This window comes from Amblyraja radiata, chromosome 26 (genome assembly GCF_010909765.2).
Source record: "Amblyraja radiata isolate CabotCenter1 chromosome 26, sAmbRad1.1.pri, whole genome shotgun sequence".
Taxonomy (NCBI): Eukaryota; Metazoa; Chordata; class Chondrichthyes; order Rajiformes; family Rajidae; genus Amblyraja; species Amblyraja radiata.
The window spans coordinates 16,265,643-16,292,281 of NC_045981.1; the positions used below are offsets into that span (position 1 = coordinate 16,265,643).

General features: G+C 43.6%; 1 protein-coding gene across 3 annotated transcripts in view; it reads right to left on the minus strand.

Annotated features, from left to right (window-relative positions):
- Positions 1 to 2,222: 2,222 nt before the first annotated feature.
- The window catches only part of LOC116987958 (E3 ubiquitin-protein ligase rnf213-alpha-like), a 138,398-nt gene continuing 113,981 nt past the window's right edge, over positions 2,223 to 26,639 (minus strand). For all 3 annotated transcript variants that reach the window (XM_033044311.1, XM_033044309.1, XM_033044310.1), the window contains 16 exons: positions 24,497 to 24,575; positions 21,789 to 21,823; positions 20,710 to 20,807; positions 18,673 to 18,829; positions 18,267 to 18,432; positions 17,140 to 17,237; positions 14,785 to 15,030; positions 13,356 to 13,488; positions 12,645 to 12,734; positions 11,757 to 11,919; positions 10,536 to 10,737; positions 9,830 to 9,907; positions 7,960 to 8,157; positions 6,606 to 6,695; positions 4,997 to 5,175; positions 2,223 to 3,028 (listed from right to left, as the gene is read on the minus strand). In XM_033044311.1, coding sequence (XP_032900202.1) covers positions 2,884 to 3,028; positions 4,997 to 5,175; positions 6,606 to 6,695; positions 7,960 to 8,157; positions 9,830 to 9,907; positions 10,536 to 10,737; positions 11,757 to 11,919; positions 12,645 to 12,734; positions 13,356 to 13,488; positions 14,785 to 15,030; positions 17,140 to 17,237; positions 18,267 to 18,432; positions 18,673 to 18,829; positions 20,710 to 20,807; positions 21,789 to 21,823; positions 24,497 to 24,575 — 2,157 coding nt within the window. In that variant the 3' untranslated portion in view covers positions 2,223 to 2,883. The remainder of the gene's footprint in view (positions 3,029 to 4,996; positions 5,176 to 6,605; positions 6,696 to 7,959; positions 8,158 to 9,829; positions 9,908 to 10,535; positions 10,738 to 11,756; positions 11,920 to 12,644; positions 12,735 to 13,355; positions 13,489 to 14,784; positions 15,031 to 17,139; positions 17,238 to 18,266; positions 18,433 to 18,672; positions 18,830 to 20,709; positions 20,808 to 21,788; positions 21,824 to 24,496; positions 24,576 to 26,639) is intronic.

The following is a 26,639-nucleotide window of genomic DNA, read 5'->3' on the forward strand; positions in this document are numbered from 1 at the left end:
ACACTCTGTCTTTATCCTGTGCTATTTGAAATCTACCTGCTCGAATCTAATCACAAAAAGCTGGATTCATTCAGCGGCTCAGGCAGCATCTCTGGGGAAAAGGGATAGGTGATGGTTCAGGTCGAGATCCTTCTTCAGAGGTCTCTCGCTTCCTTTTCCCCTGACTTTTAGTCTGAAGAAGGGTCTCGACCTGAAACGTCACCTGTTCCTTTTCTCCAGAGATGCTGCCTGAGAAAGTAGGTAGAGTGATTAGTAGGTTTGCTGCAATGCTAAAACCAGTGGAATAGGAGATAGTGAAGAAAGTTGTGAAAGGATACACAGGAACATAGACACAAAATGTTGGAGGAACTCAGCGGGATAGGAAAGAAGGAATGGGTGGCGTTTTGGGTCGAGACCCATCTTCAGACTGAGAGTCAGGGGAGGGGGAGATACAGAGATAAGGAAGTGTAAGGTGTGAGAACAAGACATCAAAGGGGATGGAGTTCAAGGAAAGTGTAGAATAGATCACTGTTAGCTGGGAGAAGTTGACAACGAAGCAAACAGAGATAAAATGTATACAGAGACAGTCAGACTGGTCGGAGAACTGGGAAGGAGGAGTGATGGAGAGAGAGGGAAAGTAAGGATTACTTGAAGTTGGAGAAGTCAATATTCATACCGCTGGGGTGTAAGCTGCCCAAGCAAAATATGAGATGTTGTTCCTCCAATTAGCACTGGGCCTCGCTCTGACATTGGAGGAGGCCCAGGACAGGAAAGTCAGTGTGGGAATGGGAGGGAGAGTTAAAGTGTTTAGCAACTGGGAGATCAGGTGGGTTTAGGCGGAATGTTAGGAGGATCCTATGTTAGGTGGACCATAGATCAGTTGGAAAACTGGGCGCAGCAGTGGCACATGGAACGTGATCCAGGCGAGTATGAGCTGATGCATTTTGGGAATGCTGAATACTAACAGGACACATGCAGGAAATAGCAGTTCATGTTCATGTTGGGAATGTTCATGTAGGGAGGGACCTTGGGATGCAAGTTCACGGCATCCTGAAAGCGACAATGTGGGTGAACTGGGCTGTGAAAAAAAGACACAAAATGCTGGAGTAACTCAGCGGGACAGGCAGCAACTCTGGAGAGAAGGAATGGCTGACGTTTCGGGTCGAGACCCTTCTTCAGTCCTAGAGAAGGGTCTCGACCCGAAATGTCGCCCATTCCTTCTCTCCAGAGATGCTGCCTGTGTCTATCTTCGATTTACACCACCATCTGCAGTTCTTTCCAACACATAGTGAAAAAAGACATTTGGCATTGATGCCTTCATAGGCTGAGGCAGTGAGTATAAATGTTAGGATGCCATGTCGCAATTGTCCAAAACACTGGTTAGGTCACATTTGCAGTATAGTGTGCAATTCTGGTCATCACACGACAGGAAGGATGTATAGCAAAAGAGAGCGTGCAGAAAAAAATCACCAGGATGTTGTCTGGAAAGGAGAGATTGGATTTGATAGGTTTATTGAAAAGTTATTTATTTGCATTAGTAAATTATTAATATTTTCATCTCGATGTACATAGAAAAAAAGCTCTTCGACACTTTAGTCTTCACAAACAATCATACATCTAATTACCAGAAGAGTCTGAAGAAGGGTTTCGGCCCGAAACGTCGCCTATTTCCTTCGCTCCATAGATGCTGCTGCACCCGCTGAGTTTCCCCAGCAATTTTGTGTACCTTACATCTAATTACTAATCACCTAATCCCATTTTATACTTCCAACATTCCCAACAAACCATCTAGATTGTTCTACTCATCTAAACATTTGGGACAATTTACAGCGGCTGATAAATTGACTAACCTGTACGTCTTTGTGATGTGGGAGGAAACTGGATCACCCGGAGGAACTCCGTGTGGACGCTGGGAGAAGGTGCAAACTCCAGCAGACAGCACTTGAAGTCAGGACTGGACCCAGGTCGCTGGGGCTGAGACTCATCTCTACCAGCTGAACATTTGTGCCACCTATTCCCTTTTATTTCAGATTTCTAGCATCTGTATTTAGAGTCATAGAGTCAGAGTGATACAGCATGGAAACAGGCCCTTCGGCCCAACTTGCCCACACTGGCCAACCTGCCACAGCTACAGTAGTCCCACCTGCCCGCGTTTGGTCCATATACCTCCAAACCTGTCCTATCCATGTACTTGTCTAACTGTTTCTTAAATGTTGGGATAGTCCCCGCCTCAACTACTTCCTCTGGCAGCTTGTTCCAGACACCCACCACCAATTGTGTGAAAATGTTACCCCTCAGGTTCCAATTAAATCTTTCCCTCTTCTCCTTAAACCTATGTCCCCTGGTTCTCGATTCACCTACTGTGGGCAAGAGACTATTCCTCTCATGACTTTATACACTTTTGCTATTTTTATGCTTCTTTTGCTTTGTTCAATATTCCAAAAACACAAGCAAATTTGAATTTTACAGAAAGGAAATTATTTATATAGCTAGTTTGATGGGAAATAATTTACTCTCAAGTTGACTCGGAAACTGATGCACTCAGTATTTCTATGGGACTTTGATGTGAAACCCTGGTGCCAAATAGTGGCACATGTTCACTGAAGTCATTAGCAAAATTGGTCACAACGCTGAACTTTCTTCGTAAGTTTCAATATTCCACTTTAAGAATCTTTCCCATTGTATAAGCTATTGAAGTGATTATACAAATTTCTACAAAGTTCGAAAAAGTTATGCTTGGCTGCACAACTGTTGCAAAATAATATATTCACAAGGAGACCGCTGTGAATATAGTGCAAAACATTGGAGCATTGAATAAGGAGGACTCTAATATAATGGTACCAACAACATAACAGGAATTCTCTCTGTTGATCATCTGTAATACACATGATCAAGTGAAAACTGTCAAATGGTTTTCTTGAAATCCACTGCAAGTTTCCAGGTCTGAATGGCTTTAGCCAGAGTTATATCATCGGGAAGGTTGTCATCCATTCCTGAGAGGGGGCCGATTCCTTTGTGCTCCAGGTATATGGAAATAGTTTCTTTGAGCCTGGAAGAAAAACAAAACAAGTGCTTAAGACAAACGATGAGCGTTAAAGAGAGGTTTGCTTTTGCAGTGTGTGGCACCTTGTTCAATCACAGCAAATCACAACCTGCTTTACAGTAAATGAATTACAGACAATTCATGCTAAACAAAGGGAGCCATTCAGCCCATCAGCCAGTCTGTCAAGTGAATAAAAGACCAGCCAGCCTAATTCTAGACAATAGCTTTGTATAGTCCCTGTTCTAATATGGGACAACCATCGGATAATTTCGGCCTTCAAATTCTCATAAACAGCAAATGTGATATTGAATCAGAATTAGAGATGTTGATTGCAGGGTAAATATTGCCCTGGACACAAGGGAAATATTTCCTGTTCTTCACAATTGCACCATATCCACCCGCGGGAGCCTCAGTTCAACATGTCATGAGATTGCAGCAGCACTCTGCATTGCAGCAACACTCTGCATTGCACCAGCACTCTGCATTACACCAGCACTCTGCATTGCACCAGCACTCTGCATTACACCAGCACTCTGCATTGCACCAGCACTTGCATTGCACCAGCACTCTGCATTACACCAGCACTCTGCATTGCACCAGCACTCTGCATTGCACCAGCACTCTGCATTGCACCAGCACTCTGCATTGCACCAGCACTCTGCATTGCACCAGCACTCTGCATTGCACCAGCACTCTGCATTGCAGCAGCACTCTGCATTACACCAGCACTCTGCATTGCACCAGCACTCTGCATTGCACCAGCACTCTGCATTGCACCAGCACTCTGCATTGCAGCAGCACTCTGCATTGCAGCAGCACTCTGCATTGCAGCAGCACTCTGCATTGCACCAACACTCTGCATTGCACCAACACTCTGCATTGCACCAACACTCTGCATTGCACCAGCACTCTGCATTGCACCAGCACTCTGCATTGCACCAACACTGCATTGCACCAGCACTCTGCATTGCACCAACACTCTGCATTGCAGCAGCACTCTGCATTGCACCAGCACTCTGCATTGCACCAACACTGCATTGTAGCAGCACTCTGCATTGCAGCAGCACTCTGCATTGCACCAACACTTGCATTGCACCAGCACTCTGCATTGCAGCAGCACTCTGCATTGCAGCAGCACTCTGCATTGCACCAGCACTCTGCATTGCACCAGCACTCTGCATTGCACCAGGGTGAAAATCCAAATTGTTGTAACTCAAGTTGTATCCCAAGTTCTCGAATGGGACTTGATCCATCAAACCCTTAGCTCAGACACAGGAGAGTTGTGAATTAAGCCACGTGCACTGTTATCAAGTCATTGCCATCACCATCTACTTGGGTTTGAGCATCAACTCACAAGTTCATGTCATAGAAGCAGAATTACGCCATTCGACCCATCGAGTCTACTCCGCCATTCAATCATGGCTATTCTATCTTTCCCACTCAACTCCATTCTCTTGCCTTCTTCCCATAGCTTTTGCCATCCTTACTCATCAAGAACCTGTCAATCTCCACTTTAAAAATACCCAATGACGGCCTCTACTGTGGCAATGAGTTCCATAGATTCCCCACCCTCGGACTAAAGAAATTCCTCCTAATTTACTTCCCAAAGGCACATCCTTTTATTCTGAGGCTGTGCCCTCTGGTCGGAGACTTTCCCACCAGTGGAAACATCCTCTCCGCATCCACTCATTCCAGGCCTTTCTCTGTTGGTTACGTTTCAATGAGTATCCCCTCATCCTTCTAAACTCCAGCAATTTCAGATCCAGTATCGTCAAATGCTCATCATACATCATATGAGAACTGCAGGCTTTTCCACAGACAGGGTTAGTGGTGGCTGTAGGGGGATTATTGGTGAGGTGCTGTTGTTAATGCAAGACCTTTGTGTCAACTTTAATCAAAGTGGATTGAAAGTACTCTTCTCTGCCCAAGTTCATATCTGCCTCCAGCAAGGTTGTAACTACAGGTATACATTACCCCCAGTTAGGTCGGTAGTTATCATTTTCGTTGCTTTGAGCGGTTTTCAGCATCAGAATCTCATGGAGCTCCCAGATGAATGCATTGATGTCTGTACTTGCAAAGAATGTCTTCAGTTTCTCTTCTTCAGCGGGAAGCAAGTCTTCTGCGTACGTCTTGGGAATCCTTTCGAATGGGTCCTGCCGGGGCAATGGAGTAGAAAACTTGACCTGTCTCCATTAACATGGTTAAGTTTCAGCGTATCTTTAATTCATTTGTTCTATATCTCTCTATATCCCCGGCTATATCGCTCATTTCCCTTTCCCCTGACTTTCAGTCTGAAGAAGGGTCTCCACCCAAAACGTCACCTATTTCTTTTCTCCAGAGATGCTGCCGGACCCGCTGAGCTACTCCAACTTTTTGTGTCTATCTTCAGAGTAAAAAGAACTGTAGGTTACTCTGAGGTTTTAGTTGACTAACTTGTATCGCACGATGTGGAAACCGGAATAGGACGTTATAAATATAAAAAAGTCAACGATAAATCAAACAGAACCTGCCCTCACGGGGTGAATACTGTGGCTAACTTCAAGATGATTATAGCTAAAGTGAAAGTTCAAAGATAGAAGAAATCTTGTGGGAAGTGTAAGCACCACATGAACTCAGTTAACCCACTGCCTGGTTCGCTGATGTTAATACTTTGTATTAGAGCGCGTTAGCTTGTTCTGCGAGTGCTTTATTCCCTGGTTTCAAAATGGTTTCCTCATGTAAATATATGAAGTACATTTATCTGTAATGTGTTCAGGGGCTTATTTTACTAAGATTAGATCTCGTTGAAATGGTACATCGTTGACCCAGGCAGCAACATCACGGCGGCCCAGCGATAGAGTTGCTGCCTTGCAGCGCCAGAGACCTGAGTTCGATCCTAACCACTTGTGCTGTCTGTACGGAGTTTGTACGTTCTCCCTGTGACCGCTCGTGTTTTCTCCGGGAGATCCGGTTTCTCCTCACACTCCAAAGACACATAAGGTTTGGGGGTTAATTGGCTTTGGTAAAGATGGTAAATTGTCCCTATTGTGTGTGGACATGGTGGGCCGAATGGGCTGTTTCCACTCTGTATCACTGAACTAAACAAAACTAATTTTATTAAGCAGAAATTTCGTCGAGGCAGCTTGAGGTTCAAGGTGTAACAAAGTGTAAGTAATAAATCTGTGTTTTCAAAAATCAATGGTACTGTATAATTAGCATTCCGGAGGCTTCATGAATTATTTCACACAAAAAACAGAGATCCTCAATGTTCCTTTGATATTCATAATCTGATGGGTTTGTTCTATTCATATCAGCTCTTTCAACATTAACTTAATCTGCAATGGTCCTTTGATAAGCATTTCCCCATCAAAGGAAAAAAGGAGAGAGTGAGTGTGTGTGTGTGAGGGGGATTGAGACGGAGGGAGGGAGGGAGAGCGTGAAAGTAGAATGGAGAGATTCTTGGATATTTTGAGTTTCCATCTGCAACTCGTTCAATAAATCATTTTTTTTATTTATGTGCTTTTCCCTTATCTAATCTGTAATTTATGTTGCTTCTGTTGAATAATTGTGTTGATAACATGAACACAGTTGTTCGTATTCTTACCTTTCTGGTGCCGAGCATGACCTCTGATTTCCAAGACGACAGAAGTTGCCAAAGGGAGATAGCGTGCTTCAGTCTGCACTCTGCAAAAGCCTGGCAGAAAAAGAGCAAAAACATCCTGAATGATACAAAAGCCTGAAAAATGCAAAAGAAATGCAAAAGAAAGCTACTATGCTGATGCAGGCCAAGTTTACGTTTGGCAGTATTGACAGATAAACTGCAGATAACACGCTGCAGGATCATATCTTTGTACTCTTGTGCGTAAATTTAATCAACATGCAGTATAACTTTCCAGTTGTGCTTGCTTGTAACGGGGTAACATGAAACATTATTAATCAGAGTATTGAAACATAGAAACATAGAAATTAGGTGCAGGAGTAGGCCATTCGGCCCTTCGAGCCTGCACCGCCATTCAATATGATCATGGCTGATCATCCAACTCAGTATCCCGTACCTGCCTTCTCTCCATACCCTCTGATCCCCTTAGCCACAAGGGCCACATCTAACTCCCTCTTAAATATAGCCAATGAACTGGCCTCGACTACCCTCTGTGGCAGAGAGTTCCAGAGATTCACCACTCTCTGTGTGAAAAAAGTTCTTCTCATCTCGGTTTTAAAGGATTTCCCCCTTATCCTTAAGCTGTGACCCCTTGTCCTGGACTTCCCCAACATCGGGAGCAATCTTCCTGCATCTAGCCTGTCCAACCCCTTAAGAATTTTATAAGTTTCTATAAGAGTATAGAAGTTGTGAGATCACCTTGCAGTCGTAACTGTCACTGTATGTCATGTTGTTACTTGTGGGCGGAGCACCAAGGCAAATTCCTTGTATGTGAATACTTGGCCAATAAACTTACTTACTTACTTACAAGACATTGGTGAGCATATAGAGTAATGTATTCAGTTCTGGGCACCATGTTAGAGGAAAGATGTTGTCAAGCTAGAAAAGGTTCCAAGAATATTTACGAGGATATTGCCAGGACTTGAGGGCCTGAGCTCTGGGGAGAGGTTGAATGGCCTGGGACTCTATTCTCTGGAGTACAGGAGGACGAGCGGTGATCCTATACAGGTGTACAAAATCATGAGAGGAATAGATCGAGTTGATGCACAGCATCTCTTGACCAGAGTAGGGGAATCGAGAACTGGAGGACATAGATTTAAGGTAAGGGGGGAAAGATTTAATAGGAACCGGAGGGGTAACTTTTTCACACAAAGTGGGTGTATGGAACGAGCTGCCGGAGGATGGGACATGTTGATTGGTGGGTTGGGTTGAAGGCCCCGTTTCCAAGCTGTATCTTTCAATCAATCAATTAGAACATTTTGCAGATATTAACTGCAATGGCAGCCACAAAAATACACACCTTGCTGACACAGGCCAACACTCGCCGATCCATCCGCAGGGTTTCTTTGAGATACGCAAGCAGCTGGTAATCTTGGCCTCCACCTGCGGTCGCGAGAAATCCAGCCACAATCTGAATGATATCCAGAGCATCGCAGATGTCACTGTAGGACTTCAGCGATGTAGTCACTGCAGTGCACACAGATGGCAACAATATTTTCTGGGGAAAAAATGATCAACAGAAGGCTCAATATTTTTGAAGTCAACGTTCTTACAATCAGCTTTGTGGAATGTTAGTGCACAGCGAGAAGTCACAACTATATTGGTCTGGGTGTTAATAATGCAGAATGTTTGGAGGGTTTGACCTGCCGTGTGCCTCTTGCTTACACCCAGTCCGCATAGTTGGAAGTTTGACTATGAACCAACTGCAAATACAACAGGCAAGCAGAGCAAGATAGCTAGAAAGAAAATAACAAGAGAACTGTTAAAAAAACAAAAAAAACAGACTGTGTGCCATGATAGTTTGATCAATAAATGTCTATTGTTCCAATTGGTTTTTTGGGTCAACGCATTGATATGCAGAGAATGGTGGAATATGGATCATGTACAGGCAGATGAAATTAATTTATCTCAATATTTCTATCCAACATCAAGTTGGCAGTGCGTGTGCGCCACAGATCATTCAGCTAGCCCAAGAGATCCAGCCCACAATTGCTGCACCATGCACTTAGTGCTCATTTGAAGACAAATATTGCATTACATTTCGTTGCTATTGACTGCTGATGCTTAATGAGTCAAACTACACACTGTAGAGAAAATAAAACAGTGCACTACAGTACAGGGACAGGCCCTTTGGCCCATGATGTACATGCTAGCCATGATGCCATTTTAAACTAATCCCATCTGACACTCATCACACTCTCATTTCACACCTGCCATCAGGAAGATAGAAGAATGACATCCAGGTTTAGGAATAGATTCTTCTCAACAACCATCAGGCTCTTGAACACTACAAACACCAACCAATCTACAAACTAGGTAGTTGCACCAGGGATGGTTGCACTATCAATATCGGGCTTTTGTTTGTTTTTACAAATATTATTTTTATTTTTATTTCTAGAACTTTATTTTACTTAATGTATTATCTATGAATACTGTGTTTACTGATCTGCTCTGCTGCTGCAAGAATTTCATTGTTCAATTTTTCGGTACATGTGGCAATTAAACACTCTTCGCTTTTGATGGTCTGTTCATGCATCTGTATAAATGCCCCTTCAGAGTTGCTAACAATCCTGCTTCCACAACCTCTCTCCACAGTACATTCAATGCATCTACTACTGTCTGTAAAATATACTCTCCTAGTAAGTCGACATTAAATCTTGCCCCTCTCACTTTCAAGCTACGTCCTCTAATATGTGACCTTTCCACTCTGTAGATCCTGTTACTTACCTTGACACTAGGGATATTTTACTTTGACCAATGAACCTGCCTTTGTGTTGTGGGCCGATACCGGATCACCCGATGGTAATTGTTGTGATCATGGAGACAATGTGAAAACTCCACACGGCCGCATCAGAAGTCAGGTTGCAGCAACTCTACTAACTTTGCCACCATGCATGCAACCCAAAATATAGGTCAGAAACATGCTAACATGCTGCACTTTTGCTATCACTGAGAGTAAGATTGAACCAGAAAACAATGCAGCTACACTACGAACAAGTCTGCAAAGAATCTACCTTGAGTTGCCAATATTGAACAAAGCAATTATTTTTCGTGCAGTTTTTTGCTCTTGCTTCTGGGTTACAAAATTGATTTTATTTGATCAAAATAATTAATTAGAGTCATAAAATAATAGTGTGAAAACAGGTCCTTGCCCAGGCCCGAGTTATTACCTGAGGTATTTTTGATTTCAGCTCCTTAAAGATGGTTAAGTAATCTCTTTCACGCCTGGATACAAACTTAGGAATTTTCTGTAACAGAGAAATGTTTAAAATAAATTAAGGTTGTTGGAGCAGAATTAGGCCATTCGGCCCATCAAGTCTACTCCACCATTCAATCATGGCTGATCTATCTCTCCCTCCTAACCCTATTCTCCTGCCTTCTCCCCATAACCCCTGACAGGCACTAATCAAGAATCTATCTATCTCTGCTTTAAAAATATCAATTGACTTGGCCTCCACAGCCTTCTGTGGCAAACAATTCCATAGATTCAATCTCTCTGATTAAAGAAATTCCTTCTCGAATAAAATTGACTTTGACTTTCTCATCTTCCTAAATGAACGTCCTTTAATTCTGCTGCTTTGACCTCTAGTCCTAGACTCTCCAATTAGTGGAAATATCCTCTCCATATCCACTCTCCAAGCTTTTCACTATCCTGTACATTTCAATGAGGTCCCTCCTCATTCTTCTAAACTCCAGCGAGTACAGGCCCAGTGCCGTCAAACACTCATCATGATAATCCACTCATTCCTGGGATCATTCTTGTAAACCTCCTCTGGACCCTCTCCAGGGCCTGCAAATCCTTCCTCTGATGTGGGGCCTAGTATTGGTTCCGTTCCTCCAGGTTGAACAGACTCTTCAATTAAAAAACAAACTTACCGAATCAACTATTGTTGGTTTCCCTTGGAGGAACTGTCGTATGAGTTGCCTCTCAATGTTCCTGACATTGTACTCGGGTAATGTCTCCTGCCCTTTCTCCAGGGTGTACTGGCAGTTCGACAACACAATTGGGATGAGGTCCTTGTCCGGGTCGCAGAGAATTAAATGTGCATCGAGTATTGCCTCTGGGCTAATGGACAATCTAACAGGAAATAAAAATAACCCATACATTGTACATTAATGCATTGATTTGTCGCTCTAAAGTACCAGCGATAATACTTAGTGTAGAAACAAAAAACTGCAGTTGTTGGTTCATGCCAAAGATAGACGCAACGTGCTGGGGTAACTCAGCGGGTCAGGCAGCATCTCTGGAGCAAAAGGATGAGTGACTTTTCAGACTGGAGTCTGAAGAAGGGTCCTGACCCAAAATGTCACCCATCCTTTATCTCCAGAGATGCTGCCTGACCTGCAGAGTTACTCCAGCGCTTTGCGTCTACCAGTGATAATACTGATGGATAAGCAATAGGGCATAATGTCCTGCACACATTCCAGTTGCAGAGTTACAGACGGTGAAAAGAGAGGGGGAGAGAGAGGGGGAGAGAGAGAGAGTTACTCTTATTCAGTGTCAATGAAACCAAGGAACTAATTAGTGACTTCAAAAAGGGGGAAGTCTGGAGAGCATGTGCCATTTTTCACTGGTGGTTCGTGTAAACGCACAGACACTCTTGCCCAGTGGGGGAATCGAGAACCAGAGGACATAGGTTTAAGATGAGGGGGGTGGAAAGATTTAATAGAAACCTGAAAGGTAACTTTTTATTTTACACAAAGGGTATGGAATAACCTGTCGGAGGAGGTAGTTGAGGCAGATACTATTGCAATGTTTAAGAAACATTTAGAAAGGTACATGGATAGGACAGGTTTAGAGGGATATGGGGCCCAATGCAGGCCGGTGGGACTCGTGTTGGTCGATGTGGGCAAGTTGGGACGAAGGGCTTGTTTCCACGCTGTTTGACTCTAAACCCGATTTGGGCCCGGAAAATGTGCTGGCTGATATACTCTCTAGAAAGTATTATGTGGGGATGACACCTAATCGGTACTGCATAGGTTGACTTGCTGTGGTGGTGGGGTGAGCTGGTGGGTGGCAGACAGGCAGGAGGTTGGGCCTTTTCTTTGCATTCACCTTCTATTGTTCACATGAAACAGAAGCAGGAAAGTGCTTACTTCTTGCGCTCACTGATGGCCCCAATGAGATCATTTTGAACTCCAATGAGAAACTTGGTTAGTGTCGTGGTACAAAGACCCAGGCCCTGTTGCTGGGGCAACAGAACTTCAATGGGACTGTCCAAAGTTAAATCCTGATGCAATTCTTGTGGGATTGCAGGATCTGAAAAACAAAAAATAAATAAAAACACACCTCAATCAGTGCTAAATAAACACGGCTTCAATGGTTTTTACTGAAGAACTGAGATGCACAGTGGGGCAGCGGTGGAGTTGCTGCCTTACAGCGCCCGAGTCTCAGGTTTGATCCTGACTATGGGTATTGTCCGTACGGAGTTTGAATGTCTTCCCTGTGATTGCATGGGTTTTCTCCGGCTGCTCTGGTAGCCAACAACAATCCAAAGATGTACAGGTTTGTAGGTTAATTGGTTTCTGTAAAATGTCTTCAGACGAAGAAGCAACTTGACCCGAAACGCCATCTATCCATGTTCTCCAAGGATGCTGCCTGACCTGTTGAGATACTCCAGCACATGGTGAACTTTTGTGAGTTGAACCATTAGTCTCCATGCATTAAGACAACCTAGCTCTGATGCATGAACATAGCTTGTCATGAATAGGGTTGAGCAATGCTTGAGCCAAGTTGTATTGCAAGAGCAATTAATGTCAGAAATGTACACTGCTGTATGATTACATGGGGTGCTTTGAGATTTAGGTCACAACTTCATTGATTAAAGATGATGCACATGGAACTCTGCTGCACTAGCAAGTTGAAAACTGTTGTAAAAATTGATCAGAAGAGACGGCAGATCAGGAACGGTGTAACAGCCCAATATCCATCCAACAGAAGGAGATTCAAATATAAGGTGGAGCCAACAACAAAACCACACTCACTATCTTTTGCCAATAACAGTCGCAGCTCATTCCACAGTTGTAAGAAAATCTTGATCCATTTCTCAAAGTTGTGCTTTTGGCCTTGTTGACCTACGAGTACAAAAATAAGCCAAAATTAAGCCTAATAGCATTCATGATGCCTAATGCCGCCAGCCTAATCCCACCCGCTGTGCACTGGGGATAGAAGTGTGAAAACGCACACCTCCTGATTCAGGGACACTTTCTTCCCAGCTGTTATTGGGCAACTGAACCATCCTACCACAACCAGAGAGCAGTGCTGAACTATGATCTACGGTGACCCTCGGACTATCCTTATTTGCTAGCTTTACCTTCCACTAAACATTATTCCCTTATGTGCCTATACGCTGTAAATGGTTCAATTGTTAATCATATATCATCTTTCTGCTGACTAGACAGCACACAAGAAAAAGCATTTCACTGCACCTTGGTACACGCGACAATAAACTAAACTGACCCTGATCTTTAAACGGTATCACTGCTGTGCTACCAATAAATTGCCCCATTCCTCTCTTCTATGCCTTTTAGGTACCTCAGAGATGGCCACCATGCAGGGTAGTTAAACAGATGCATACTGTCAAACAATTTCAAACTTTTTGAACAGAATACGTCACCTTTATTTTCATAGTACCTTGTAGGTAATAGTTATTTCACATATGGCTAGCGTTATAAGAAAAAAAAAGTAACTTTTACCTGCAGGAATTTGTTGAAGAAATTGAGAGATTTTACTTGATTTCACACTTGAGGTGCATTGGAATATCCTGATTAACTCGTACTGAAGTTCAATAAGTTCAGGCAAATACTTCAGCATCCTAATATATCGCTCCTGGAAAATAAGGTATACATTATTATCAAAGTAGGATTTTTATTCTAGGTAGCCTGGACATTCAGTAACATAGACCAAGGATCCACATACACGATGTGGTCAAGGAATTACATTTCTCGGGGAATTTAGGATTGTTTTGAAATGCATGTTTGTGTGTTATTGCGTCAGTATGGGCAGAACTTAGAAACTAGAAGAGATTGATCGCTTTGAGGGGGAATGCATTATAGGCCTCACAATTGTCAGTGAGAATTGGAATAGTCGTTGTGTAACGAAATGGCAGATAGCTTCAAAAATAACGGGGTCATATTAGTGGGTGATTTCAACCTCCCTGATATTGTCTAGGTCTCCCATGAGATTAAGGGCTTGGATGGGGCCAAATGTTAAATATGTCCAAGAACGTTTCCTTAAACAGGAAGGCCTATGGCCGAATACTGCACCTATTTTCTATGTTAAACCTAGAGTGCATAGGACTAAGGTAATTTATGAGGAACATAGAAAATAGGTGCAGGAGTAGGCTATTCGGCCCTTCGAGCCAGCACGGCCATTCAATATGACCATGGCTGATCATCCAGAATCAGTACCCCGTTCCTGCTTTCTCCCCATATCCCTTGATTCTGTTAGCCCTAAGAGTTATATCCAACTATCTCTTGAATACATCCAGTGAATTGGCCTCCACCGCCTTCTGTGGCTGAAAATTCCACAGATTCATAACTCTCTGGGTGAAAATATTTTTCCTCATCTCAGTCTTCAATGGCCTACCACTTATTCTTAAACTGGGACCTCTGGTTCTGGACTCTACTAACATCGGGAACATTTTCCTGCATCTAGCTTGTCCAATCCCTTAATAATTTTATATGTTTCTATAAGATACACCCTCATCCTTCAAAATTCCAGTGAATATATGCCCAGCCGATCCATTCATTCATCATATGTCAGTCCTGCCATCCCGGCAATTAACCGGGCGATCCTACGCTGCACTCATTTTCACACAGAGGGTAGTCTGTATGTGGAATGAGCTGCCAGAGGAAGCTATAGAAGACAATTACAACATTCAAAATACATTTGGACAGGTATATGTATTGGAATGTTTTTAAGTGAGGTGGGTCAAATGCTGGCACATCTGACTAGCCCTGAATGCGAACATTGCAAATTGCTCAATGTGGACTAGGTGGGCTGAAGGGCCTGTTTCCATGCTGTATCTCTGAACCAACCTAAAAAGTCGATTGCTTAAAAGCTCTGTTGTCGTTTTGTTCTCACTGAGAACTCCCCCCTCATGAAGAAAATCACCTCAATTACCTTTTGAAGAAATTGCCACAGAATAGGGGTCACGTTCTTTCCATCCTTTTGCTCGAGAATGTGAGTGAAGTTCTCTATACATGTCCGTCGTTGACATTTCCAAGCAGAGGAACAATCCAGAGTGTCACGGGGAAAGGTCAGAAAATCCGATGGGTCTCCGTACAGCATTTTAACAATTGGACTCCCGCCGATTCTGTCATCGGAGCTCATCTGCCTGGTTACTTCTGGCAACCGTTTATCAATGTTCTGAGGAGTAGAGGAACATGGGAAAGCAACCCAGGCTCAGTACCGTCAACATTTACAAACAAAATACACTTGGGGGAAGGGAAGTTTGGGTCCACGCTTAATCATTGCTGAGTGCTAATGGAGTACAATGTTTGAAATCACATTTTGAATTTGGGGTGGCACGGTAACTCTGCAGTAGAGCTGCTGCCTTACAGCGCCAGAGTCCCAGGTTCGATCTTGTCTACGGGTGCTGTCTGCATGAAGTTTGTACGTTCTCCCCATGACCTGTTGTGGGTTTTCTCCGGGTTCTCCGGTTTTCTCCCACACTCCAAAGACGTACAGGTTTGTAGGTTAATTGGCTTCAAATTGTAAATTATCCTCAGTGCGCAGGATAGTGTTAGTGTACGGGGGGTTGCTGGTCGACGCGGACTAGATGGGCCAAAGGCCCCATTTCCGTGCTGTATCTCTAAACTAAACTAACATTGAATTATCAGTTCATGCTGGTGGGATAATCCATATCTACAACAAAAAAGCTGATACAATGATGTATTTTAATGGATATTGGACGGATATATGGATAGGAAGTGTTTAAAGGGTTATGGCCAAAAGTAGACAAATTGGACTAGGCTGGAATGGCAACTTAATTGACATGGACGTTAGGCCTTTCGTGCTGTAGAGCTCTGTGACTGCCTAACTTTATACTTCCATTAACGGACACAAAGTGCTGAAGTAACTTAGCAGGTCAGGCAGTATCTTTGAAGAACATGGATAGCTGACATTTCAGGTCAAGATCCTTCCTCAGACCCTTCTTGTCCCGACCCATAAACGTCACCTATCCATGTTCTCCAGAGATGCTACCTGACCCGCTGAGTTACTCCGGCACTTTATGTCTTTATTATCTGATTGAGATGTTGGTTGAAGAATAATTATTGGGAAGAATGCAAATTTTGACGTGGGTTTTTTTTTAATGTCCATCTAAGAGACTGTCCGGGGCTCAGTTTTATACGTCATCTAAAGAAGCAACACCTCTGCAGCAATGTGTTAAAGCAGCAGCCTGGATTATGTGGGATCCTTGCTTTAAAATACTCCGTGACGACCTCCTGTGTGCCTCAACGCCAATAAAATGGAGTTGGTCTTTCCTTCTTTACCTAGATGCTGCCTGACCCACTGAGTTACTCCAGCATTTTGGGTCTACGTTTGATTTAAACCAGCACCTGCAGTTCTTTCCTACACAACTGTTGATGTTGCCACCTTTACTTTGTCCACTGAAAATGATGAAAATTGGGTTTTGTCAATGCGCACATGCACTGCACTCAAGCATCGATAAGTGTTCCACTTGGGTAGCTTTCAACCCAGTGATACGAGCATTGAATTCTCTAATTTTTGGTAACCCCCCCCTTATTTTCTCCCAGGTCAAGTCTACTTTATTTGTCACATACACATACAAGATGTACAGTGAAATGAAAGTGGCAATGCCTGTGGGATTGTGCAAAACAACAGAACATCAGAACAGAACCAGTATTTACATTTTTTTTAAAGACACAACAGTAATTGTGCCCTGGTGAGATCAGAGTTTACAGTCCTGATGGCCTGTGAGAAGAACGTCGGTCTCATCCTCTCTGTTTTCCCCCTCTTTTTCCTGTGCTCTCCCCCCCCCCCCCCACCACATCTCAACGCACATGCATCCCCCCCACTATCTCGACCCTTTTCCCCATCCCCCTCCACCTGTGTCTCTGCCTCTATTTGCACATTTCACTCCTCTTTTTCCCTTATCGGACAGACTTTTTATTCCTGGTCATCTTTTTGTCTCCTTTTGTCCCCCTGTGACACCATTTTGTTGCTTTTCCATCTCTAGACTTGGTCCACCCATCTGTCAATGAAAGCCCCCCCACCCTGTCCTGTATCCACCTATCACTTGCCAGGCTTTGTCCCACACCCACCTCCTTTCTCTGCCCGACCACAATCAGTCTGAGGAAGGGTCCCGACCCGAATTGTTACTGGTCCTTATCCTCCAAAGATGTTGCTTGACCTTCCGACTTACTCCAGCACTTCATGTTCTACGCAAGATTCCAACATCTGCAGTTCCTTGTGGCATAAGAAAGAACTGCTATATGCAGTAATTTAACTAACCTCTAACAGTGGAGAAATAATAGATTTGATGAATTGGCTTTCCCATGCATTTCGTTCTTGCTTTGACGATAGGACTTCATTCCACCTCATTGATCGTTCTAGGCCAAGATCACAGAGAAGATTATAATTCAGTATAAAGTTTGCTATGGACAGGTCGTCCCCAGTTTACGAACACCCAACTTATGTCCAGCCCGTACATGCACATGAGACCGACGGGGTGGATTTGTCGTCCGCTACGGAGCTGCAGGTGATTGTTCTTGACACTAGCTGGTATTTTGCCAGATCTCTGTAAGCAGCGGCAGAATTGCTGCCTTACAGCGCCAGAGACCCGGGTTCGATCCTGTCCACGGGTGCTGTCTGTACGGAGTTTGTACACTCTCCCTGTGACCGCGTGGGTTTCCCCCAGGCGCTCAGGCTTCTTCCCACACTCCAAAGACGTACAGGTTGGTACATTAATTGGCTTTAGTACAATTTAAATCGACTCTTTAGGTGACTGCCAGGGACTAATTTTAATGAAATTCACCTACGACAACCTACGTCAACCTATGAAAGCAAAAATTGTCGCCACTGTCGTCGAAAAATTTTCAACATGTTGAAAGTTTGTGGCAGTCGCCTGTAGTTGCCCAAAAAATCGCCTAAGTGGGTCAGGCCCATTAGTGTACGTGGTGCGGGTCTTGGTGGGCCAAAGGCCCTGTTTCCGCACTGTATCTCTAAAGTCACACAGAGAGTTGTGAGTCCGTGGAATTCTCTGCCTTAGAGGGCGGTGGAGGCCGGTTCTCTGGATGCTTTCAAGAGAGAGCTAGATAGAGCTCTTAAAGATAGCAGAGTCAGGGGATATGGGGAGAAGGCAGGAACGGGGTACTGATTGGGGATGATCAGCCATGGTCACATTGAATGGTGGTGCTGGCTCGAAGGACTGAATGGCCTACTCCTGCACCTATTGTCTATTGCCAAATGAGAAAGAAAAATCACTCAACAGGAGAGAAATAGAGAGAGAACAAGTTCTGCCATTTATATGAGTGAACATGTGACCATTTCCGTGCTGTATATCTAAAGTCTAAAGTGATATCCTGCCCCTCTATTGATTGTAATTCAGCCACAGCAAGCAAAAGTTCCCTCACTAATACCTTCAGGTTGATTCAACAGTCGGTCAACAACCAGGTGAATGCAGATGGCTACTTCATCGATGTTCTTCCCGAGAGATTTTCCAAGCTGATCCAAATCTTTCTTTAGATGGTCCCACAAAAAGCTTGACACATTTGATACCGCAGGTCTAGTAATTTCTTTAATGATCTGCAAGGGTGGACAAAAGAAGACCGCTTCAATCATATATACAATGGAAAACTTCTTGCCAAACGTAAACCCTGATATTTTCATGTTATAGGAGCAGAATTAAGCCATTCGGCCCATCAAGTCTACTCTGACATTCAATCATGAACTTGGGTGACATAATTACAAAAAAAGCTTTTCACAGTACCTGGATGCAAGATGATAATAATAAACTAAACTAAACTAATGGAAAGAACCAGTTACCTGATGGTGATGAACTGTTCCAAGCAACATTGACACATGCGTCAGTGTTCGTAGTAACAGGAATGCAACTGGGGTCATCTGTCGATCAGGGGCAACAACTTGATCTCTTCGCGACGCAGGTCCCAAGAAATGACCAGTCTCAATTTGTGCTGTGTGACTAGAAAGGAAACAGAAACCCAGTGAGTGAAGAAAGCCCTGATCATCAGTTGTACCATAGGATGTGGGCCTTTCACCAATCCTTGCTCAGTCCCACAATTGAGCGGCACAGTGGTGCAGCGGTAGTTGCTGCCTTACAGCGCCAGAGTCCCGGGTTCAATCCTGACTACGGGTGGTGTCTGTACGGAGTTTCTACCTGTGACCTGCGTAGGTTTTACCCGAGAGCTTCGGTGTCCTCGCACTCTCCAAAGACATACAGGTTTGTTAGTTAATTGGCTTAGTAAAATTTTAAATTGTCCCTGGTGTGTGTAGGATAGTGTTAATGTGCAGGGATTGCTGGTCAGCACGGACGCAGTGGGCCGAAGGGCCTGTTTTTATGCTGCATTTCTAAACTAAACTACTTGGGTCAGGCTAATTGAATAATGGAGGTTGGTTTCCTGCACCAAGGGGCAAAGGTTGTCACATGACAACATCTTCTGTTAGCCACAGGCTGGTCATACTTTGTTAAACTTTAAAATAAAAATTAGAACTATGCATGTCCAAGTTCCATCCAACTTCCTACCATTTCCGAAGCGCTCAGATCTCACCTTTTTATTAAGATACAAAGGCGATGATAAAGGAATTGATATCAAAGGCAGACACAAAGTGCAAGAGTAACCAAGCCAGAAGGCCGCATCTCTGGAGATCATGGAGATGTCCACATCTATCCATGTTCTCCAGATATGCTGCCTGAGACCCGCTGAGATACCCTTGCACTTTGGTGTCTTTTTAAAAATTAATCCAGCATTTGTAGATTTCTTGTATTTCCCAATATCAACCGTACTTGATAATTTGCCCCATGCTTGGCTAACCCAGAAGATGATGGTGCACAGGATTTATGGTGACTTGGTTGTAGACCCAAGAAAGCAGAATAATAGGTACGGGGTAATTTACACAAAGTGCTGGAGTAACTCAGCGGGTCAGGTTGCGTAGCTGGAGAACGCGGACGAACAACGTTTCGGGTCCAGACCCTTCACACGGATTGTGGTGGCGGGAGTAGGAAAAAGCTGAAAGAGGAATGGGGGCAAGACAGTCTGATGAAGGGTCTTGACCTAAAACGTCACCTATTCCTTTTCTCCAGAGATTCTGCCTGACCCGCTGAGTTACTCCAGCTTTTTGTGTCTATCTATTGGGGCATAAAAATTGATAGGATACAGGTGAGGGAGGTTTTTGATAAACAGACGGTTAGACAAAAGTCAGAAATGATTTTGGTAACAAACCTACAAACACCCCCTTGCTCCCACTTTCTTCCTTGTACCCCTGCTGAATGTGCAGCCATTTCTCCCTTTCCTCTTCCCTCTATCCTTTCCACCTATTTTCCTTACTCTGGCATCACAATTCACACATCTTCTAGCCTTATCTCACACGTTTTGGCGTTTTATCTCTGGACTTTGTCCGACCATCTGTCGATTAAAACTCTACCTCATCTATATCCACCTATCACATGTGTAAGAAGGAACTGCAGATATCGGTTTACACCGAAGATAGAAACAAAATGCGGGCCAGGCAGCATCTCTGGAGAATAGGAATTGTGACATTTCGGGTCAAGATCCTTCATCAGACTCCAGCCCTATCTACACCTGACTATGTGTCCACCTATCACTTGCCGGACTTTGTCCTGTTCCCACCCCTCTTCCAGTTTTCTTCCACTCCCCCCCCCACCACCACAATCTGTCTGAAGAAGGGCTCATCTAAAAATATCACCTATCCGTGTTCTCCAGAGATGCTGCCTGACCCGCTGTGTTACTTCAGCACTTCATGGGGTTTTTTTTGTAAACCAGCGTCTGCAGTTCCTTTCGTCTACACTCCGGCAATTTACAAACAGGGTGCAAAATCACATACCCAGTTAGCGGTGTAAATCCATCAGTAGGCCGGTGATTTATTCCACCAACAATTGCATCACAGTTGGGGCACCGAGTAGTTTGCAAGGGTCTCCCACACTGTCGATGAAATGATAACAAGGTTATTAGTCAACTTGTCTGCTCACCAGAGAGAACAATAAAGCTGCATTATCAATATATATCACTCATAAGCAGCCAGCAGTAAGCAGCAAGTGCAGCACATTCAAAGCAAAGAGTGAAAGGCTTTGTTGACGCTGTTCGGCAACAATGCTGAATGACTACATTTGATACAAAGTTGTGGCAAAAGGGGAAAAAAAGCCTCTCACACCCACAATTCATATAAAGCTTCCCCCTTTCATACGCAAACATGCACACCTGGTTCTACATTAAAAATAGCCTCACATACAAGCCCACACGCACGCGAGCACACAGCTTTACTCACAAGTGCACACACATAGTGTCACAACACAGAATGGACAATTAACCTCTCAGCCTTCACATCGGTGAATTAATGAGTGCCGGTGAATTAATGAGTGCCAATGTCAGGTCATTATCCAGTGTTAGAGAAAAATGTGTGCACACAAAGTCAATTTTAAATGAAGACCGGAGCAAGCAATGAATACAGGCCATTCCTGGCTTGCAAACCCTTGACCTACAGACACTCTAGAGGGAACTCCCCCAATATCCTTACATTCAAAGGTCTGACATACATACATACGTCATTGGAGTGTGGGAAGAAACTGGAGCACCCAGAGAAAACCCACGTGGTCACAAGGAGAACGTACAAACACTGTACAAGATAGCACCCGCAGTCAGGATCGAACCGGGTCTCTGGAGGTGTAAAATAGCAACTCTACCGTTGCGCCACTGTGCCGCCCTACGTGCATATTCTGTTTATGGACAAGATCGACTCAAGGATATTTACAATCTACACCCGTTTGTTACCTGGGGACGGACTGCAATAATGCATTTCTTTCACACCAATGCAACTAAATGAGTAAAACCGGTGCAACACGTTATTTGTTCAAGTTAAGCAGGATCAAATCCTAAAATCTTGACGTAATAAACCTGGACCCTTACCTGACCCACTTGAATATGTTCACCACATCTGCAACCTACACAGGAATGCATAAAGTGCAAGTTACTTTAGAAATGAAACAAGTGGTGCTCTGCGTTCTTTGAATTGAAGCGGGGAGTTAGACAGGGGGACAGTTTGAGTCCCCTGCTCTTTGATTTATGCTTAAGAGCCGCTCGCTGAAACCATTAGGCAAGAGGATCATATAGAGGGTGTAAAAGATGATAGGGGGGGTGGAACATAAAATGTCACTATTTGCGGATGATGTCATGCTGTATGTGAGCAATCCTATTTCCTCAGTGCCTCGCCTAATGCAAGTTTTAAAGGAATATGGAGAGGTATCTGGTTATAAAATAAATGATTCAAAATCGGAAGCAATGATGCCGTCAGGTACATGGCCATCGGAACTAAATGATCAGGTCAGGTTTCATTGGTCTAGGGAGGGTTTCAGATACCTAGGCATTGTCATCACTCCCTCCATTTCAACACTGTACGAAGCCAACTACGGAAAGATGCTAAAGGTGACAAAGGCAGATATGATCAGATGGGAGATTCTCCCTCTATTTCTAATTAGTAGAATTGAATCTGTTTGAATGAATGTTTGCCCCGACTGCTTTTTTTATTTCAATCTTTGCCAGTAGGGGTCCCTGGGGTGGAATTTAAAGCATTGGACAAAGAGCTATCAAGATTTGTGTGGCAAAATAAGAGGCCTAGAGTTAGACTCAAGACACTGTTACTACCAAAACAAAAAGGGGGCCTAAATTTGCCCAACATTAAATACTATTACTGGGCAGCGCAGTTGAGGACCTTGATAGCATGGATAACAAATGATAAGGAAACGGGGTGGGTGAATATAGAGCAAAATTGATGCCCCAGTACTGCCCTGGCAGGGCTCCCATTCCTAAGTCAAGCAAGCTGGAAGGAATTAAAAACTGATCATGAATGGATTAAATTCACAATGAAAACTTGGCTGGTTATAAGAAAACAACTAAATCTCTTCAATTCTATATCATGAGCACTGAAGATAGCTGCTATTCCTGATTTCTTACCCTGCAAAATTGACAATGGTTTCAGAAATTGGGCGGACAAAGGGCTCACTACTGTGGATCAGCTTTTTTGAGGGTGAAGTTTTGAAATCAGATGAGCATCTTCAGAAAGAATTTGTTTTGTCAGGGATGGACTTTTTTAGATTTCTCCAAATACGATATTACCTGCAGACACATGTAGATTGGGAGCAGATATGTAAATTATCTTCTAATTTGGAAAATATCTTCCTGTTGACTATGGAGGGAGTGTAAAAAAGAATCTGATATCCCACTTATATAAAGGACTTCACGATTATGTAAAAGGAAACACTACACAAACAAAACAGAAATGGGATTTGGAAATGAATGTTATCATCACTGACGAAATGTGGGAAAAGACATGTCTTTTGGGTCATAAGTTAACAAACAGCCCCGCCTGGAGGGAGTTTGAATGGAAAACTAGAATGAGAGTATTTAAGACTCCTCTTATGTTAGCAAGATACAGCATTGAATGTCTAGTTTGACAAAGTCAGCTTGATTGGGCATGCTGGTTCATTAGCAAAACTAGACTCCCGAACCAGACATTGCATTCCGAGCTCCATCATGAGAAACGTTCACCCTGGCGGCAATGGAAAAACCTCAAAGCCTTTTTGCTATCTTGGCCCTCACTAAAGTCAGCTATTGCCAGACTCCTGTGTGTGGTGAAGACATATTCCTCATTACTCAGGTCCTTTGTATGAGGTGAGGTGCACAAAAATCATTCTTCACATAAAGATGGGGGTCCTTCATGCTTAAGATTATAAGACCTTACGACATAAGAGCAGAATTGGGGCATTCAGCTCATCGAGTCTACTCCGCCATTCAATAATGGCTGATTTATTTTTCCCTCTCAACCTCATTCTCGTGCCTTCTACCGATAACCTTTTAGAGACAAATAGCTTGAGTAACTCAGCAGGTCAGGCAGCATCTCTGGAGAGAAGGAATGGGTGACGTTTTGAGTCGAGACCCTTTTCAGACTCTCTTTAATATAAACCGTAGGACAGGAGCAGGCAGAAACAATGGGTCTGCCAGGACAGTTGTGTTTATGGATTTTGGGCAGAAGGTAAAACCGGGCTGTGCAGGGCTGGGAAACGATAATGTTGGAGGCTGTGGAAGGCAGACAGCCAGAAGTGATGACATCAGAAATGGTGTGTGAGATTAAGGCTTGGTGCTCATCTGTGGGATCATGGTCCAAAGATAAGTGGGAGATGTCTGAGAGCGGGCGCCTGGCCTCAGTGCAGTAGAGGTCAGCGTGCCAGAGTGCTGCGGCACCTTCATTGTTGGAGGGTTTGATTATAATATTGTGGTTGCTGCAGAGTGAGCGGAGGGCTGTACGCTCAGAGGGCGTGAGGATAGAGTAGGTTAGGGGAGTGGAAAAGTTGAGACAGTTGATGTCATGCCGGCAGTTAGAAATAAAAAGGTCTAAAGCGGGTAGAAGGCTGTTCGGGGAGTCATTTACCAAGCCAAACCTATTGACGTCCTTACTAATCAAAAATACAATGCTTTTATGTCCCTATTTCTTACAGTGGGAGGTTTAAGTGTGCACTTCACAATCACAAAGAAAACGTTTTTGGATTTCAAATTTGTACATGAATGCTTAGGGCAAGGAAATTGGAAGACTTCAATAAACAAAGAATGAGGACACTTACTGTACCATTTCTGTTTGTCACGAAACCAAGACCGAGCTTCTCCTTTAAGATCTTCAGGCATGGTTGGTAAGTAAGCATTCTAACAGATTAAACAAATAAACTGCGTCACATTGATTTATCGCAATTTACCGCAGTCATTGTTCTCTCATTCAAAGCAATTCAAGGACAGGCACAAGAGATCTAATATTCCATTGAATCCCAATTCCAGCATTCCCAGTCCAATTCCAGTCGTTGGCCAACTGAGAAAATGTCTAAAATTCTGACTGATCCATTTATCGCGGAAACAGGCCCTTCGGCCCACCGAGTCTGCACTGACCGACAACCCCTGTACACTAGCACTACTCTACACACACACACACAAGAAAAAATGTACAATTTTACCAAGCCAATTAACCTACAAAAACTGTACGCCTTAGGAGTGGGGGAGGAATCCGGAGCTCCCGAGAAAAACCCACGCAAGTCATGGGGAGAACGTACGAACTCCGTACAGTCACGCACCCGTAGCCAGGTTCAAACCCGGGTCTCTGGCGCTGTAAGGCAGTAACTCGACCGCTGTGCCACCGTGCCACCCAGCATCTGCAGTTCTTTGTTTCTTCCATAAGGGTTCAATTTCTGAGAATGGTCCGTAAGTCAATTTCTCCATAAGCAGAAACATTAGTTTATTATAGTTAACTGTATCATATCGTTCTATATACACTTGCTGTGATTCTGTCATTTCATTCAATAGCTACCTTTAATGGAATATATACTATATCCCGTCATTAATGAATATATTGACTCATTTTATGGGAGAATTTGCGTAAAGTCAGTTTTCCTTATGTTAAGTCATTCATAATGAGGGATTCCTCTGTACCGGCCTCTGAAAAGATCCAATCACTTTTCAGGGGAAAAAAACTTGTTATCATTTTTCCATCAATCATTATTTTGTATATGGAACATGTTACCTCAAATCCTGCCTTTTGTGAATCTTGCACCACAACATGTACGACCAATTGTTGGATGACACACTGTCCCTAAACTAATACAAATGTCCTTATTGACTTTTACTTTAGTTTACTTCAGGGATACAGTGCAAAACAGGCCCTTCGGCCCAGCGAATCCATGCTGACCAGTGATCCCCGTACACTACCACTATCCTACACACTAGGGACAAGTTACAATTTTACCGAAGCCAATTAACCTACAGCACAGGAACAGGTCCTTTGGCTCACAATATCTGTGCTAAACATAATAGCAAGACCATCTCTTGTCTACCTTCACCTCATCCATATGCCTCCATACCTTGCATACCCATATGCCTATTCAAAATTCTCTTCAATGCCTCCATTGTATCTATCCGTAAATCTTTGGAGATTAATTAAGGGAGATACATTAATATTAATCTGGACTGGGTCGGTGGAAGGGGCAGAGATTGCTTTGAGTGCAAGGAAAAGGAAGTCACTCCCAATGACTAAATCATTTCCATTGCCATGAGAGTTATGCTACAGCAAAAGCGTTTCAATAAAACGATGTATGAACAAAAAATTGCTGTGCAGCAAGCGCTTCAAAATTACAGAAAGGAAGTTGATGCAGTGCTTAAAATATTTAGATGAGGGAAGAACATTGTCTCTTTTATAACGTTGAGTTTAGCTTAGAGAAACAGCATGGAAATAGACCATTCCAAGTCCTCGCCTACCATCGATCACCCGTTCACGCTAGTTCCACGTTATCCACTCCCTGCACCCTAGGGGAATTTACAGGGACCAATTAACCTACAATCCCTCCAGTTTTTGCTATGCAGGAGCACCCAGAGCAAACCCACTCAACCACAGGGAGAACTTGCAAATCCCACACAGACAGCACCCGAGGTCAGGATTGAACCACAAGGTGCTGCGTGGCAGTACCTTGACCATCTGCGCCATTGTACCTCCCATTAATTTTATTACCAAAATTCAGAAACATGAACGGTGAAATGAAGTCAGGATCGCCAAAACGAAGAGGCTATTTCGACTCATACAGTACATTGAGAAAGGGCTACCAAGGTTGCGATTCAACCTTCTCTGCAAGGGTAATAACCCACCACCTTTTGCTCATTTACGACATTCCTGTAAATTTATCCTATCAATAAAGAACGTACAAGATTAACCAAAGAAGGTTCCCAACC